Source organism: Neopsephotus bourkii, unplaced genomic scaffold (assembly GCF_033783945.1).
Source record: "Neopsephotus bourkii isolate Nb327-2 ecotype Australia unplaced genomic scaffold, CSIRO-AGI_Nbou_v1 NB_196, whole genome shotgun sequence".
Lineage (NCBI taxonomy): Eukaryota > Metazoa > Chordata > Aves > Psittaciformes > Psittacidae > Neopsephotus > Neopsephotus bourkii.
Window position 1 is genome coordinate 14,919,486 of NW_026900709.1, and position 19,170 is coordinate 14,938,655.

A 19,170-nucleotide genomic window follows, 5' to 3' on the forward strand; every position below is an offset into this window, starting at 1 on the left:
TTTTTTCTTTATTGTGAATAAGCTTGGAAACCCTTGCTAATGGGTGGGCACTTGTGCTTTCAACTGGCATGTCGCACCAACCCTTTGGTGTTCCTCACATAGTGGATGTTCCATGGCCATGAAAATCACTGCCTTAGAGCAACGACAGATCTTATCTTCCTCTATCCTACCCAAAGGCTCTATAGGAACTCAGGCCAGAGTTTTGCTGAAGTTAATCCTAGTTCTTTCACAGTTCACTTTTTGGTCTTCTGAAAATCTTATTCCTCAAGAAACAATGTGTGTGTGTATATATATATGTATATACATATATATATATTAATCTTGTTAACAGAGACTATTCCTTTTAGTTATATTTCCAAAAATACCATGGTAGTTTAGCCATAGCAAAAACATTCAGATGCATGTTCATATCTGTTCAGAAGCTGTATTGCTGACTCCATCAATTCATACTGTGCACTTGATAAAATTTTTGTCAGCATGAGTGGTTCTAGTAGATTTTACTTGAACAGCTTCAGCACTAATGTCTATCCAAGTCTACCATTCTTAATCTGCAAATCAAGAATCTGCAGCTCCAAACACACTTTGCCCCTGCTGAGACCTTCAGAGACTTTTAATAACTGAAAAATAACTTCTCAAATATACGTGTGTTATTAAATGTGGTTTACATATTTAGATATTATTTACTAAAAGTTAAGGCCCAAATGCTGTGACCTAGTTATTTTCCACGTTATGTATTTTTATAGGAAAGACAAACAACTGTATTTTATTTCTAGGCTACTTTCAAAGGATGGATGGATATTATGTATGCTGCTGTTGATTCACGAGATGTAAGTGTAAGACTTTCAAAAATCATCTCTTGGCCATGTTCTGAGTATAGAATTTAAACAGCTACACATAGAATAACATTAAGAATTATAATCAGCACCAGTACATATTTTTCTAGATACATTAAGTCTAGAAAGGAACTTTTATCTAATTTCATGAATCTTAGAATTTGTAGTGGAAAGAATTATTCCTACTTCCTTCTGTTTAGGCAAATAAGATAAATTAACTTAATGGAATTTTTTTTAAAAGCTAATGTTAATTTAAAAAGAAGAAGAGGGTTTTTAACCACTTCTTTTGGCAATCTTGGGTATGAATTTAAGATTATATAATGTAATTATTACATATTGAATATATTAATATTGGTTTATAATATGTAACTACATTTCATTGTTTATTTAGGTCTGAGCACTTCCTTTATGTATTTAAGTGCAGTTAGATTCTAAGCTTGAAGAACATCTGTTTTCTAGGAATTAGAATTTTAAATAGGCTACAGAACTAGATCATATAAGCCTGAAAGAATTGCAGGGAGATTTAGGCGATAGTAAAGTTGATTGATTCTGTTGCATCAAAATATACTGAACATAATAAAAAATACTTAGATTTGTGCTGTTAAAATTTTAAGTATTAATGACTGCTCACAGTCCCACATTTGTTCTTCCTTCTACACAAGGAAGTTTGTGTACATGTACATACATAAACACATCTGTGTGCATATTTAGTCTAAAATTCCATATGAGCAATCATTCTGTCAACCTCCAGTTCTCCAAATACTGAGTTGAATGGACATGTTTAGTCTTTTTAATAACTGAGTACAGTGTAAGGATTTGCTATCTAAGTTAGCATATACCTACTCATAAATTATATGCACTATGTTTTTACTTTAATATTCCCAGGTTGATAAAATTTACAATGTTTTGCAGGTAGAAGATCAACCTAAGTATGAGGACAACTTGTATATGTATCTTTATTTTGTCATCTTTATCATATTTGGATCCTTCTTTACCTTGAACCTTTTCATTGGTGTCATCATAGACAACTTCAACCAACAAAAAAAGAAGATAAGTATTTAAAATGTTTCCATAGTTCTATAAATTATTAACTATAATGAATTAATAACTTTTTAATGTAAAGCTAATAAAAATCAAAAGTCATTTTGAGTCCTTGAATAAAAATGTCTTTTTTTTTAACACAATCTGTCTTGAATCTGTGCGCACAATTTTGACCTTTGCATTTCATCATTTTGACAAGTGAAAAGGGACGAGTCAGGATTTCGGTCAGAATAGTTTGGAAATTGTGTAAGAGCTAAAATGAAAATGCAAAAAAGGGAATGTGCATTATTCTTTTGATTAGATGTAATAATATCTGCCATATTAACCTTTCAATTAACTTTTAAAAATCAAGATAAATTAATTTTAATTAAACTTATAAACTGTTGGCACTTAATATAATATGGCATTGTTTTCATACAGTAGATAATAGTTCTGCAAACTGATTAAATAGTGGGTTAATAGTAAGTTCAGCAGACTTCACATGAATAGGCTTAAAGATACAAGTAAAAAAGTGTACAAAAGGACTCTATTTTTCTAACAATTTTGTAAGAAATTAGATGAACTTTTTAGACACAAATACAATCTATAATTAGCAATAATAATGCAAAGGTATACAAGGAAGATTTATTTCTATACATTTGACATACAAGTCTGCTTAAAAAATATATTGATAATGCATATAGTTTTTTAATAATTTTAAAAATAAAAAAATACAAATAATCACATTTAAAATATTTTGAAGGCTCATGATTCTCAGCCTTCAGCTGCCAAAATGAACCTCAGGTTCATTCTAAATCTTTGTATGCTGTGAAAAAGCAGTTTTGATTTGGTTTTATCCGGTACACAAGTAGAAAGCAGCAGTACTAAACAGAATCTATGGTTAAAGTCAATTGTGAACTACAGAAATTTTTCATTGTGAAAATATTCTTTAGCTTCTTAAAAGAGCCATAAACATATCTAAGGCTACTTCTTCCGTTTCTATCAGTTGTGCTTTGAACTTTAATATTCAGTTTAGCAGACAGAGACTTTGGCATTATGTCTTTATGTAACTTAGTTCAGATTCACCAATAAGCACAACTTATATTGAAATTCAGACAGTCAGTTGCACATCTAACTGGCAGCATGCGCATCTTCAAACAAAGGCTAATTTGAGTTAGTTACGGTTCTAGTGATGTTTCAATCAATAATTTGCTATGGCATGTTTTGGATTACTTTTTTAAATTTTGAACAAACGGTGATTAAACCCCTCAGATTAGACTCAAATACTCTCCCCTGACACAACCTGTGCCTCAAAGTTACCCCATTTTAGACCTAGCTATCTGTAATCTTAAAAGTCTGCCTAGAATTTAGGACACAGAGGGTTGTATGCCTCAAATCAGCAAGTTATTTAGCAGTATCAGTATAGTAATTTTGCAGTAAAATAGACATTTTAGCCATGCCAGCAAAAGTGAGCATGAAGAAAAATTCAACTGTCAGCCTGACAAAGGGGAGGTTTTGTTTTTTTTGTTAGGAATGCATATGAACATCCACACTATAAATACCTGATCAACATCACTTTTGTTATCTAAATCAAATATATTATATTACAGAGAGACATACTATAGTATTACATTACAGAGAGAAATACTGTAGTTAAATGTTGTATGCATGGACATGGTAGTAATTAGTTTTGATACTATTTTTTACTTTGGAGGTCAGGACATATTTATGACAGAAGAACAGAAGAAATATTATAATGCAATGAAGAAACTGGGATCCAAAAAGCCACAGAAACCTATACCAAGGCCAGTGGTAAGAGTGATTTATTTTTAAAACCCGTAATATTAAATATTCATTGGGGAATATGATTTTAGCCAGCAAGAAAAGTTTATATGTCTGGAAAGAAAATATTATTTCTATTTATTTTATTGTAAAGGTAGAATTTGTCAATTTTTTTCTTCATTCAGTGGACCTGATTGTTCATGTTTCATTTAAAAACACAGACTTGAAAATATGACCTGTAGGTTTTAATAAGGTTAATATTATAAATTTCATAATTCCCTAAGTTGTAGAAAATTACAGTTGATTGTATCATTTATTGGTTCTTGATACCCCCAGATAAACTTAATTTTCTGTTTTCTCCTCCCGGATAATGTGTAAGAAATTAGGAGGCACTGGCCCTTGCTGAAGATAGAAGGGGGCAGTGGTCACCTAATGCGAAAGACAGATGCAGATAATCTTACAGGATGAAAGGACACACTAGGGAGCAAAGCACAAACTAGGATAAATTTGTCTCTGAGATAAGAAACTGTTATTTACTGTACTCCTACAGTGTTTGGAAAAAATAAAATACTTGTTGCACCTTATGCACCAAGTGGTTAAAAATAGTCTTTCTGAGGAGAGACATATGGCAATAAACATTTAGCTAAGTACTAAAGCAAAACTAGGATATTGCAGTCATGGTGTGTTGGAGACATGTAACTTCAGCATTTCAATGATGTCACTAAGCGCAATTAGGTTAAGAAACAGAGAGGCCTCTCTGGCTATTAGTATTACAAACCAGCTAAGAATAATAAGTTATTCTTATTCTTTGGCTGGTACTCTTGCTGGCTGTTAAGTTATACCACCTCTTTTACACCAAAAGAGTCAATTGTCAATGTTATTACTGTTATTGCATTGCTTCCCTTCCCATCCCTTTGGCCGACAGTGGTACACTTCTTGATCCGCTCTCAAAACAATCTCACAGAGTGAGACACAAACCAGCATGTGTTTAGTATATATTAACAGATGTGTCATGAATGGGTGTTGCTCTGCACTCCTAAATATTGCAGGGGCTTGCTTTCCCATTTGGCATTTATAAAGACAAATATTTTCAGACTATAAACTGTATCCCATCTCTGGTTTTGCAGAACAAATTCCAAGGCATGGTCTTTGATTTTGTAACCAAACAAGTATTTGACATCAGCATCATGATACTCATCTGCCTTAACATGGTCACAATGATGGTAGAAACAGATGACCAAAGTAAAGAAATGGAAACAATTTTATCCCGGATTAACCTTGTGTTCATTATCCTTTTCACTGGAGAATGTGTCCTGAAATTGATTTCACTTCGCCATTACTACTTCACTCTAGGCTGGAATATTTTTGATTTTGTGGTTGTGATTCTCTCCATAGTAGGTAAGAGCAATTCCCTTTCAAGAAAGAACTAGTGGAAGGAAAAGGGAACATTTGTTTCAGGAATGTTATGATATTTAATTTTTATTGAATGTTATGAATATGAATTTTTCTGTTTTCTGTATGACTTAAATGTTGATTCAGATCTTCATATGTTATAGCGTACAGTATATGAAATGTTGCTTGTAAGATTTTTCTCTCATCCATACTATTTTCTGTCATCTTCCACGTCAGAAGACACGAACTATTTGGCACATCAGATTAACAGGGAATGTTTAGTGGTATATGTGAGCTAACCACAAATTTGTTTTCAGTACTAAACCTGAAAAGTATGTGAAGGGGGTGAGATTTTTAATTGCTTTTGATAACTAAGGAGTCGGTGAATATTTAGATTTCTGTCAACTAAAAGCTAATGACTCTCCAAGGTGCAAATGAGTTGTGTGACAAAACTTAAAAAGTGATAAACCTGAGCAAGGCTGTGCTGATACAGTATAGATACTTGGGTAAAGAAAAATAAATTACTGATTTGCAGAAATTAAGTCATATAATTGTTCATAAAAGATGGTAGTAATAGGCTCGGCTTCAAGAACAAGACAGAAATTTCTCTTTCCAGGCTGCTTTAGAAATAACTGAAAACTTAGGCAGACCCTAATTACCTTGCCACAAGCGAGTCATCTTTTACTTATTTCCCTTCTCCTAGATAATATTCCAACATCAGGAAGGTGCTTTCAAGAAAATGGAATAACTTGTATGATTTTTTGCTATAACTATAGGCTCCCTATACTGATTGTTTTGGAGACAGCAATAAATAAATCTTTCTATGGGCAGTGAATTAATGAATTTTAAATTACATTTTAAATATTCACTTTTTTTTTTCTCTAGGTATGTTTTTAGCTGAGATGATTGAGAAATATTTTGTATCCCCAACGCTATTCAGAGTCATCCGACTTGCCAGAATTGGCCGAATCCTGCGTCTCATTAAAGGCGCTAAGGGAATCCGCACGCTGCTGTTTGCTTTGATGATGTCTCTTCCCGCTTTGTTCAACATTGGTCTGCTGCTGTTCCTTGTCATGTTTATCTATGCGATCTTTGGCATGTCCAACTTTGCCTATGTTAAGAGGGAAGTTGGGATTGATGACATGTTCAACTTTGAAACGTTTGGCAACAGCATGATCTGCCTGTTTCAAATTACCACATCTGCAGGCTGGGATGGTTTGCTAGCCCCAATTCTTAACAGTGGGGAGCCAGACTGTGATCCGTATAAAGATCATCCAGGGAGCTCCGTTAAAGGTGACTGCGGCAACCCTTCTGTTGGGATTTTCTTCTTTGTCAGCTACATTATCATATCATTTCTGGTAGTGGTGAACATGTACATTGCTGTGATTTTGGAGAACTTCAGCGTTGCTACTGAAGAAAGCGCCGAACCCTTGAGCGAGGATGACTTTGAGATGTTCTATGAAGTCTGGGAGAAGTTTGATCCCGATGCAACACAGTTCATAGAATACAGTAAGCTGTCAGATTTTGCAGCTTCATTAGATCCTCCTCTTCTTATCGCAAAACCAAACAAAGTCCAGCTTATTGCAATGGATCTGCCCATGGTAAGCGGTGACAGAATTCACTGCCTCGACATCTTGTTTGCTTTCACAAAGCGTGTTTTGGGGGAAAGTGGGGAGATGGATGCCCTCAGAATACAGATGGAAGATCGGTTTATGGCAGCCAATCCCTCTAAAGTCTCCTATGAGCCAATTACCACCACATTAAAGAGAAAACAGGAGGAGGTATCTGCTGTCATTATTCAACGTGCTTACAGGTGTTACCTTTTAAGGCAAAAAGTTAAAAAGGTGTCTAGTATATATAACAGAAATAAAAACAAAGAAGGAGATGGACCAGTTATAAAAGAGATAATTATTGATAAACTAAACGGGAACTCCACTCCAGAAAAGACAGATGAGAGTTCCTCTACAACTTCCCCACCTTCTTATGACAGTGTAACAAAGCCAGAGAAAGAAAAATATGAAAAAGACAAAGCAGAAAAGAACTATAAAGGTAAAGATGTCAGGGAACATAAAAAATAAAGACCTAAGAATTCTGCTTATTGGACAACTTGTTTACAGTCTTTGAGAACGAAGCATCAACTGGACTCCTGCAGGAGATTTATGCCAAACTGACAGTTTTTACACATATATATGTGTGTGTGTGTGCGCGCGTGTGTGTGTGCATATATATACATTATATATATACTTAAGGTCAGTGCCTATAACAGAACAGTGAACCTTCATCATCAAACTGTGACTCTGTGAATCAGGGTAACAAACTTGACAAGAGGTTACTGTTTTCACTACAGCTGACACTGCTAAGAACGAGGGAAAAAGTGGCTCCACAGAGAACATGGAGCATGAATTGAGTGCAAAGCGATATTTTTTTTGTTTCACATTCTGCGAACACATAGAACAGTAATTCTCTTCACTGTTTGTAATACAACTGCTACATTTGTCAGATTTTTACAAAAGCAGTATTATTGTATTTATTATTTTTTAATTCACAAGCTGTTTACTATTACATGTGACTATTTTTGTAGTAAGTTTTATGTTGGGGAAAGAGGTATGAGGACCAGGTGTTCTACTCTCAGATTCTCTATAATGTACAGAGGGAAGTGATTTGCATAGGCACGCTGCACTTGTCAACCATTCATAAATGAAAATATGACATTAAACAAAGCTAAATATTTTAAGAACTTCCAAGTTTCAGGGTTGCTCTTAAACTTGAGGTGTTCTAATTACTTGTATGACGGCATCCAGTTTAATGTGCCTGGAAAGTCTCCCCTAATTTACAGGAATCTGCAATGACTTATTTTTATGCAAATCATTAAACATGCACAAGTTCTTGGTTCTGTTAAAAAATATGTGTGGCTTCTGCACTGGAAAAACAGCTTTGCCAACGTATACTTGAGAGTTCTCTTTTTTTTTTTTTAACAGCTAGATTTTTTTCCTGGATTGCACTTGAGTTACTGCCTTCTCTCATCATAGCCAACATCCAGTGAATCAATAATACCCTTTTCCATGTAAATATTAATGGTATACTGTTGTGCATATTTGAGCATAGAATTAAATGGCTTTGTCACATTGAATTGCATCAGATATGTACCACAGTATGGATAATTTGCAAGAGCTCAACGGGACACGTTGTCTTCTGTGTCGTTATAGTTAGTTCGGAGAGTATCACTGATGCATGTCAATGCTTTTGCTGCTGTATCTCGCTCCTTCCACTGTCGACAGTCTCCACTATAGGAAGCCATGTGTCAGTGGTGAAGTGAATCAAATTGTCCAAGCAGACCTCATTCTTTCAAATCATTAAGCAATAGTTTGCAGCTATTTATGAGCTTCTTTAGTTTTGCATTTTAAAATTGAAGTGGCTACTATATGGTGTAGAATCAGACTGTACAGGCCGTACTGCAAACTGTTTAACCTGTCCAAAATATGGTTAGCATATATAAATAATGTAAAGAAATACCACTGGCAACAGTTTTGTATATAAGAAAAGTGTCTTCGAGTTTAGATCACTGTTTCTTATATTTCTTTCCTCATTGACTTTTTAACCACAGTTATTTCAAACTGGCATCATCACACTATGAGAAAAAAAATGAGTATTCGTAGACTATCTTGTTTTAATATTATATTTGAATATATTTCAATGTGAAGTAAATTGTGTAAATCTGGAACCCAGCTTGTTTCCAAATAGTTATATCTGGTAACAGGAAATAGCAAGGAAATTATTAGAGGAATGTGCGAATTCCTAGCGCTGTTTGAATCAGAAGTTCCAAGATAGTCTCATTGTTCATTAAATCTTTGCTATCTTGCAGTGTCTGTTACATAGCCTATTCTTTTTGAATCATGCTGCACCAGACTTGTAAAACTAGGATCCACAATATTTCCCAAGAACAAAACGGCACATTTGTATAATTAAGGACATCAGGACATTTTGTGTTTCATACACAAGCTAACATTAAATGTAGAATCTTTCTTTTACAAATGTTTTTGACTTGTAATGTGTTGGTGAAATGCATGCAGGAAATTGCTATTACCATAAACAGCGTAAACAATATTACAAATGAGCCAAAAAATAAAGATTTCATTTTTTTATTGTTTGGTTTTGGTTTAGGGTTTTTTCTTTTCCTCTTTGTCTCTGTCCTCCTCTTGGTTAAAGCAAGATAAAAACTGGCTTTGGTACAAATAAAGAATGTTCTCTTTATCACTAGAACCAAATATGTTATTCTTCACATTTTAATTTTTATTTAAAACAAAAAATCTGGTAATTTTGACCCCACCCCATTGATTTTGACTTCTTTGCCACTAGCATGCCATCTGGGGATAACACAGGACACCTACACATTCTGCCCCAGCACCCTTTCTGTCAACCCTCAAAAGCCCTTCTGAAGCGTAAAGGCAGTACTTGTCATCTAGAGGTATTTAGTTTGCCACATTGCTGATACCAAATCTGCTCACACTTTATGAGTCTTAAATATGCAAATTCTCCAACAGAGTTCCTCTGTTAGGTCCTCCATAACATTCAACCAAAGGGCTGATCACAAAGAGATGGAAATTGGTTTTAATTGTACCATGATTCTTTTATTGCAGCAATTCTCAAAAGTAATAAATAACATTTCACTTTATCTCCTAAGAAAGGGTCTGCACTGAAACTCAGCTGTGTTAAGTATTTTTCATAGTCATAATGCCTAGATGGTATACCATAACTTTTGACTCAACTTTTTTTTTTGACCCTATAACTTTTGACTTCATGCTGTTCAAGCACAGAAAGACGTAGTACATTGAAAAACATTATCTTATTTAAAATAACATAGTTTAAAATTAGCAAGAAGTAGAATATTCCTGGAGTTTGCTTATTGCCATATTTTCAGCATTTTCATCATCTCTGGATATTATGCCATATAAGCCATACTTTGGCTAAATATTAAATCTATTAAGATCTCTGATATGATAAGTATCAACAATCACTGGAGCTGGGTCTCTGAGTGGGTACACCATGAAATAGGGAACCTGTATTTGCTTGCATGAATGGTTTTACCTACACCAGAAAAATGCCTTACCAAGAACATATGGAATAGTCAGGCCTGGTCCCTGGCCTTGTAAGAATACAGGGTTAAAGCTCAAGACACTGTCTTCCACAGTCATCCTTAAAAGTACTGGACTCTAGGCTGAAATTAGAGAATCATCTAATCACATTCTGTTAATGTCAGTATGAAAATCTTTGAAGTCAAAGATATGTGCATTATTTATTCCAACACTCTTCTAACTACCTTATCTAACCTCATAAATGATTCAGTTTACTTCCAGAGACTTTTAGAGCTCTTCTGCTTCTTTGGTCCCTCACTTCACAATTAGCAATTCCATTTTACTCATACCAATTCATATCACTGTTAAAAAAATCACCTAAAATTTGCAGAACTTCTGCTCTTGTGAACATGCTAGCAAGTGTTCTGATGAGGAATGACAGTTCATCATTGATTTTCAGAAACCTGAAGTCTCTTACAGTACTCTGTAGGAATACTGTACCTGACTTCATTACTAAGAACTGTGTGTGGGAAAATATTGACACCGCTTTTGGCCTGGACCAGCAGGAATAGCTGAGGGTCTTGGTTTAACCTAGACTATAAATAGGGTCACTGCTTTGAATGCATGTCTGTCCTTTTAATTACCCTTTGCTGTTTTTGTGAACTTCTTGCCTTCTACCTCTTCTTTTTTTCCATAGAAATATATCAACAGGGGTTTTATCATTTGAATAGTTTGTGTAATTTAAATCTCACATTACATACTCCTACGCTTTCAGACCATTTGAACAGACAGCTATTTGAAAGAACTCCCTCCATGCTACTCGGCAATCAAGTAGTGATGGTTATCCCACTCAAGTGTGGTTTTATATTCCACACTACCACTATGATTGGGTGTGTAGTCCCTTCTCCACAGTTTCCAAAGGAATATCCCTTATTGGCTCTTAGATTCCTCCTGACTTAATCCTTCTGACTGTATTGACCGATGTCCATGAACAGGTGAATTTGCAATGTGTCCAACCAAACAAAATGCCTTCTTCTCTGTATTAAACCTCTTATCTGTTATGTATTGCCATAATGAGAGTATTAGTAATGCTGACAGTAGAGCTAGGTCACTCTTATAGTATAAATTCATTACTTGCTACTTTTATTTAACGAGTTTTTAAATGAAAAAATTTCCACATGGATGCCCAGAAATGAGACATATTCCTGTTCAGTACATTGCAAATTAATTCACAAGGCAGCACAGCTTAATGTGTTCCCAAGCAAGTGTTCCCAGAAGTCCTAGTGCCTCATACGAGCTAATGCAGCAGTCCTAACATGTGCAGACTCATAAAAGAGTAATAAGCCTCCAGAATTAACTGAAGCTAATTCAGCACTGAAGTGATATTAACAAAGGAAGGAAGCTCAGTACATGGTAACAAAACCAAACAAAAACATTAAAAAATAAACAAACAAAAAAAAAAACCCCACCACAAAAATAGTCAGACACACACCCATCCCCACCCAACATTTCCTCCAGAAAGGAGCAGACTGGCCACAGTTATAATAAACAGGATTGCCATTATGACAAGATCTCCAGCAGTCAAATGTGTCTACTGTAAACTCATTAATCCATTAAAGGAAACTGTAAGTACTCAGCACTTCTTAGCCAACTATTAATTTCTTTATTGAAAAAAAGAAAAAAAATCAGTCATTTAGACAGTTATGATAGGAATAATAAAATCAAGAAAGCCCTTACTCAGACTTCATCTCCAGTATACAGCTTGCAAGGTACATTATTATTATTGCTACAAGAATTGTTGCCATTGAATATTTATATATTGAAGAGCTTAATTCTCATGAAGTGCCATTTGTTGTGATTTTTTTATGTTCATCTCTTTAGTTCTTCATCTAGATAGAGAAATTAAAAAAAACAGAGAAATCTGAGCAGGAAAAAAGCAAAAGAAAACAAAACACTGAAGTAACAACAAAACCCGATACTTAAAATGTTTTCATTATTTTTATTTGTTGCCTGTTTGAAGAATGTTTGGCTATCCAGGCAGAGATAAAAGAGAAAAAGCATCATGTGACTCAAGCTGAAAACCTCAGAAAAAAATCGTTATAAATAGACAAAAGCAAATATTAACCACAGTTCATTACTCATGTGTTCAAATTACTGAGCAAGTTACACCGGATGCTTTCTAAAAGATTATGATTAGTTCACATACAATTTAATAACAAGAGAGGGTAACGTAAAGGGGAATGGTGGAGTGCTGTGATCTGTTTCCACTAAAGATCACAGAGCAGGGATGTGCTGTCTTTGTAAGGCAACACATACTCTCCACCACTTTACAAATCAAATACTTCACCCCCGTAGAAGAAAACATGATGCAACATGAGCCTCAGCTAAGCTAAGAAAATAAATTGTACAGCAGTAGCCTAGGTAGACTGAAGCAAATTACCATCTCCCAGAAGACAAATCATATGCATCTCTGCAGCAAGTGCTATGTTTGATGCGTATAAGAAAAGACATATCATGAACAATTTATAGCAGTAAAGCAGGCATCCATTCCCAAGTATTCTACACTTCAAGTAGAATTCCTGTATAATAAAAGCCATTTAATGTTTTTTTGTCATAACCTACATTAAGGGGCAGGGGGAAAAAATGGTATCAGCCCTAAAAGGTATCCTTCATTGTTATAGTAAACACATATTACAAATACAAAATGCATTTACCAGACCCTACGTGGCACAGTTTTTTGTAAGACTGCAAGCCTTATGAGAATTTCAGTATCAGAGGGTTATTTACTCTTTATTATAAAACCTGTATAGACTGTACATGGATCACAAACACTCTGTCCTACCAGTCTTCTGATGTAGCAGTGTTGGATTTGCTTTCAGAAGGCATAGCCCCAGGTATGCGCTTACAGCAAAGCACAAGCAAAGTACAGTCTTAATGAGTGAAATTGGCCATCCTAAATCAAAGTGGGTCATGCTGTGGGTCAAGTTTTGTCCCTCGGTCTAATGCAGTGATATCAAATCCAGCAAACCAAAGAAGCAGTTTAACAGCATGCCATATAATAGCAGTTATATTCAAAGATAACATGCACAGGTTTTTTAATTATGTCATACACACACTGTAAGTGATTGTATTATGAGTTTCTTTCCCAGAGAACTGAAACTGATTGACTGAGTTCATCAGTCACAAAAAAACATACACTTGTTCATATTTTTCTCTCTTGTTGCTATTACAGGGGGATGACAGTGATGGGTCTAATCTTACAACAGCAGGAAGCTCAGTTCCAGTATATACTTCAGAGATCCCAGCTCTGATCTAAGGAAAGAAATTGATTGACCCAGAAAAAAAATAACAGCTTTTTGTCTCTGCTGAATACCAAAGGCCTTATCCTACCCCTTCATGCAAATAAGCAGATAAAGATCTGAGAAGCTTGTGAAAGTATGCAACAAGAAAGCTGTATAAATTCTCGCTCTTAACTAAGAAATATTAAAAAAAAAAAAGAAGAAAAAATGCAAGCACAAAAAGTTATAGAAGAATAAAGGGATGGTGGCTTTAATTGCCATATTCAGATCCTAACATGTGGGACACATATCATAGGTATAATTCATTTTTTTGGATGGGATTTTGCTGCTGCAACTCCCGGCATCAGGGAACAGCAGATTCTTTTCAACTCTGAAAGTGACAAGGGACAAAACTGGCAGAGCATATGCTACTTCCATGAATGTGTGCTGTGTAGAAAGGATGTTACTAACATCTCCCATCTGCACCAGGCACATCCTTAATTCATGTGTTGCAGGGTTTGTGCAGAAATGAGGACAGGCAATTATTTTTATTTTACTGTTATCTTCATTTCATAATGCAGCATTTTAACCCAGAGTCTACATTTTAAAATGCTTAATTTACACATGTATTTTCAATTACATATTTTAGACAAAAAACAAATGTAACTGGTCCATTTAGCACAATTTTTTTCTTTCTTATTTTTCTTTTCTTTCAAAGAATGAAAATAAATAATCTGGTTCATCCAAACTGTGCAACAGGAAACACAGAAAGGCAGCAGTGGCATTTAAATTACCTTCATCCTCTGCCTGTGCCCTTCAGATTACTGATATACAGCAGAAGAATATCAAGAGTTCCAAACTGGGACATAAAGCAACATTCTACTTGCTGGCCATACACACAGAAATATATACTGAGTGCAAAGGGCCTTGCCTCCATTGCTATTTGGCCTCCATTTGGCAGTCCTATAGTGAAATTCCACATGCTCATGCTCAGACCCAGCGTGATTATAGACTTTTTGCATACCATGTTTTGAGTGCATCAGAACTCATGTTGACACCTCGTATGTCTTCATGACTGACATGCAAGAACAAGTCCTAAAACTTAGCAAGTAACTAAAATACAAAGCCCCCCGTTGTTTTATTAGTTTCAGAATACTGGCCCAGAACAAGTAATGGTTTTTAGACAGGTGATTTATGCTATTTAATTGTCAATGGAGTAGGCAGGGCAATTTGATGGCTGAGCTACTAAATTTTCAAAGCTATTTGGCAATCCTGTATTTTTTGTTCTAACCATTCTACTTCTACTTTTCATATTATATGCATATACAAGAATGCTTCTTGTTGCACTTCAGCTTAAAATATATAACTGATAACTTTAAAAGACACTTTACTAGCAGGGCTGTTCCCAATTCATCATGCTGCAGAATTTATTTAGCTAAAGCTAGAGACTGTAAATATTTTACAGTAAAATGATATTTCTATGTTTTCTAGGTCACTGCTTCTTTCTGTTCTTGAATCATTAGGAGCAAACAGCAGACTGAAGGAACTGCTGCATCTGAAGACAGAGTACAAAGGAGACCAATCATTCTCTGCAGTTTACCACTGCTCCCGCGCTCCTCCACAGCACTGAAAACATACACAGAGTCTCTTCCCTTGTGAAATTAAAATCCAGGTGGTAACTCTTATTCAGTCACTGTGGTGACTTAACCACTTGAAGGATTAACTAGTCTTTTCTTCTCTTTAGCCAGTTCTGTGTAATTTCCATTCAAAGGGAAGGGTTTCTTCCCTTCTTTACACTCCTCATGCACTAAACTCTCATTCTTTCTGTCAGCCCACATTAAATTTGAATCAGGGAGACCTTCCCTTTTCCTGTTTACAGCATTCCTGGATGAATTAATGGCTGAAAATCCCAACACTGAATAACAGTAGTAACATCACAGATTACAAACTCTCTTCCAGAACTCATCTTAACCAGGTATTACATGTAGACATATAGAGTGACACAGCTGCATTTTCCTAAAAGTAAAATTTCAGTCATGTAAACAACAAAAAAAAATCCCTTCTGAACTACAAGGCCAGCTTTCATTTTTCTTGTTCTGTCCCTTCAAGTCTGATAGCCAGGTTGGATGGGGCTTTGAGCAACCTCGTCTAGTGGAAGGTGTCCTTTCCCATGGCAGAGAGATTAGAACAAGGTGATCTTTAAGATCCCTTCCAACTCAAACAATTCTATGACTGTAGTGATTTTTTGGTTTATGTTATTTAACTCTCTTACATCCCTCTCAAGTTTCTCTCACATTACTCAAACACTCCAGTAGCAGAGACATTTACCTGTGCTGCTGCAGGGGAGCAGTAGAACTGAAATGACAAGTATCCTGCAGCAACACCAACTCCAGCTGTGGTCTTGGCAGATCTCAGAATTTTGAATAAGGCTGTGCCAGGTCAGGCTGCATAAAAACATGTAAAAGGACAATACTGGCAATTCACTTAAAAATTATTTTTCAAGCCATTCGAATCTGAAGCCAAAGATGAGGCAATCCCATTTTTCAGCTATGACATCAACAAGGTCAAACCACCTTTAATCACTGCAAATACTATTAGACCTCTTTCACAAGTGAAAGCTGGTAGTCTGTGGGTGCCAGGCACAGCTTCTTAGTTCTACTTACCTAAATTGCCAGGACGTACTGAGGGAGAACAGAACTGAAGGACTCTTTCTGTTTACCCTCACTAACACTTCCCACTACTGCACAGCTACTTTCTGTCACTAGATGCGGTCACAGCCACAGAGCCCTTCCTTCCCATTTAGACCAATGCCCTAAATCACTGCCAGATTTAATCTCCTTTCATCTCAGCACCAGTATACCTTGCCTTCTGAAGTGCCTAACTCTGGGAAAATCTACAGTCAAGACAATGCAGAAGCTTAGACAGTGTGACTGTAATTGTTCTTTTGCCTTTCTAATCCATGTAAAGACTTTTACTGTAAATGGGAAATGTGAGCAGCCCCTGCTACACTGTCTGCAGTGATGCATTCTTTCTGATTCCTGCATTTCAGGGAGCACACATGCATGTGACAGGGATAGGCTTGTCATCAAGTGCAACCCATACAAAAGATCCCACAGCTAGGAGGAGTATATCTTGATGCCCTTCCCCCATTCAGGAATTAACTATCATCTTACGAGAGCCCTCCCTAAAGGCTGCATGTAGTCATGGTGACAGGACATCACCACCTGTCTGCCCCTGCAATGGAGGCGATGAGCCAGAATACAAAGCTTTGTTTTGCTACTGCTGCTGAATGCATACAGTACATTTCCAAATAACCTGATCCTAACAGAAACCAAAGAAAAGAAAACAGTTTTCAAGGTATAAAATCTGAAGAAAGTTCCAGATTAATTAATAAGGGTTTATGAAAATGAATTAAAAACCCCAGTGTTTTATCACATTCTTCAAAATGCAATTTTGAGCACAAAAATCATAAAAGGGATGTTTTATGTCCAAACATATAAGACACAGGCATTACAGAAATAGAATTTATGATGGGCTGCAATTGTTATTACACATCGCTTTTATTGCAAGGGAAACACACACAGATTATATGCTGTTCATCTGCAGTTAAGAGTGTCCAGGTTGCAGCATTTTGCTAGTTTATGAGACTTTAAACATTAGCTGACAAAAATCACAGAGAAACTGGCTAAACTACTATCATGGTACCACTTAGTGAAGGGAAGAAGTAAACAGTATAAATAATGAAATATGCAGGCAAAATGCACCCCAGCACAGACAGGAGACAGCCTAAACAGAACTCCTCCTCCTTATCCCATATATCTAGGCTATCCCTCAGGTTATGCATACATTGTGAAATTAAGCAGGACCTCATAGCTCTCAGATGTGGAAGTATGACCCTGCTTTAGCTTGACCTTATACTGGACAAGACACAGGGATTGTCTCCTCTTCCCAAAGTACTTTGTTTCCCCAGGAAAGAAATGCAGGCTGCTAGGGATTTTCAGTGTAGCATTACATGGGGTTGTCGTGATGAAGATGCAGGACCCAGAAATAAGCCTGTTGAACATCATACACTAGGCTGGATCAGTGCACTGAATCCAGTCCAGGTCCCACAGCAGAGCATTCCTACACTCAAGCAGCTCAACAGTCCCACCCAGCTTGATGTCATCTGCAGATTTACTGAGGGTGCTCTCAATCCCCTCATTCTAATAGCTGATAAAGTTATTAAACAGAACTGGCCCCAGTACTGAGCCCTGGGGAACACCACTTGTAACCAGCCACCAACTGGATTTAATTCTCTTCACCACAACTCTTTGGACTTGGCCATCCAGCCAGCTTTTTACCCAGCAAAGTGTATGCCCTTCCAGGTCATGAACAGCCAGTTTCTCCAGGAGGATGCTGTGGGAAACAGTGTCAAAGGCTTTACTAGTCTATGTGGGTAACATCCACAGCCTTTTCCCTCATCCACTAAACAGGTCACCTTGTCATAAAAGGAAATCAGGTTAGATGTTCTTCCATCTACATGATTTGTAAACACTTTACCATTTTAAATGGTTAGCAGAGAAGTCAGAGTTTTGATGTAGCTAGGTAAAAAAAGAATTTAGTGCTCTCAGATATGTTATTGGTTCATTTTTTACTAATACCACTTCACAAAGGGGAGATGCTATGCACTCTATTTGCAGCATATACCCCTTTAACAGACAGGCAGAGACTTTCTGGAACCAATAAAACATTAAGGCTTCGTATCTAAAACCGAAATTCAGCAAATGCTGAAGGTCACATATGCTAAAGTGAATCTGCCATCTTGTGGATATATACCACAATACACTTCTTTTCTATACTATGCTGTTTGCTGCAGACAAATTGGTATCTCATATTTATATATTAACTAAGAATAGACAGTAAAATATTTCTGAAAGAAAAATGGAAGATGAAAATACAATTCACAATCTGATAGCTAAGACATACAGAACGAGTATTATACACCCTGAAGAAGTAACCACAGAGCTACATTGCCCAAGATACAGTACTAATTCTAGCTGGACAGACACTCTAGGTTAGATTCTTGGTCACTCTGAACAATACAGTTAAAACCCAATGATTTAACAGTGACATAAATTAGCATAAGAATAATATTAAAAAAAAGATTAAAACACGTCAGACTCCTTCTTCCAAACACAGGAAAAAAGATCAGTCAAGAAAACTTGTCATCTCTTTGATGTGAAATGCAATGAAAAGCTAGCAATGAAATTTTATCTAGCTGTAAATAAGACTCTGGGTTAATTTTTGGCTAATAAACTTACCTATTAATAAATTAAATCTACCTGGAACTACTACTGCATTTGGTCTTAACACAAGTTGTAAAGTGCACTTTTGTGAGTTGCTGAGTAAAAACTTCGTTATTGCTTTGGCTGACAGTTAAATTGGATGTGGCATAGAACAAGCGGCAGTGCAAAAGTAGAGTCCAAATGACATCCACAACAGTACAAACAGGAAAAAGATTCGTTCAGTATATATAATTGTCAGAAAGTTACAACCAAAGAAAAAGATAAATTCTCAGATGCACTTAAATATTGCTCTAAAACGCAAACAGCCCTTCTTTCCTTCCTGTGTGGAATATTGTTACATTAGTACATAACAATGTCATTAAATTGCATTAGTTCTGTTGGTGACTAGTTTCAACAGTGTTGTGAAATCTTGGTCCCTGGTAGGAATTCCCAAACTGCTATCACACTTCATATGCATTATTTGTTTTCATTCTAATGAAAAATCCCTCCAGTTGTGACTCATGGAAAC

At 36.0% G+C, this 19,170-nt stretch overlaps 1 protein-coding gene across 7 annotated transcripts in view; it reads left to right on the forward strand.

The window, feature by feature from the left end:
* The window catches only part of LOC133207119 (sodium channel protein type 2 subunit alpha-like), a 73,007-nt gene extending 63,838 nt beyond the window's left edge, over nucleotides 1-9,169 (forward strand). For 5 of the 7 annotated variants that reach the window (XM_061343750.1, XM_061343741.1, XM_061343786.1 and 2 more), the window contains 5 exons: nucleotides 774-827; nucleotides 1,746-1,883; nucleotides 3,561-3,665; nucleotides 4,763-5,033; nucleotides 5,913-9,169. In XM_061343750.1, the coding sequence (XP_061199734.1) occupies nucleotides 774-827; nucleotides 1,746-1,883; nucleotides 3,561-3,665; nucleotides 4,763-5,033; nucleotides 5,913-7,105 (1,761 nt within the window). In that variant the 3' untranslated portion in view covers nucleotides 7,106-9,169. Of the gene's footprint in view, nucleotides 1-773; nucleotides 832-1,745; nucleotides 1,884-3,560; nucleotides 3,666-4,762; nucleotides 5,034-5,912 lie in introns of all 7 variants that reach the window. The other 2 variants (XM_061343771.1, XM_061343762.1) reach the window with 1 other exon arrangement.
* The last annotated feature ends 10,001 nt before the right edge of the window (nucleotides 9,170-19,170 follow it).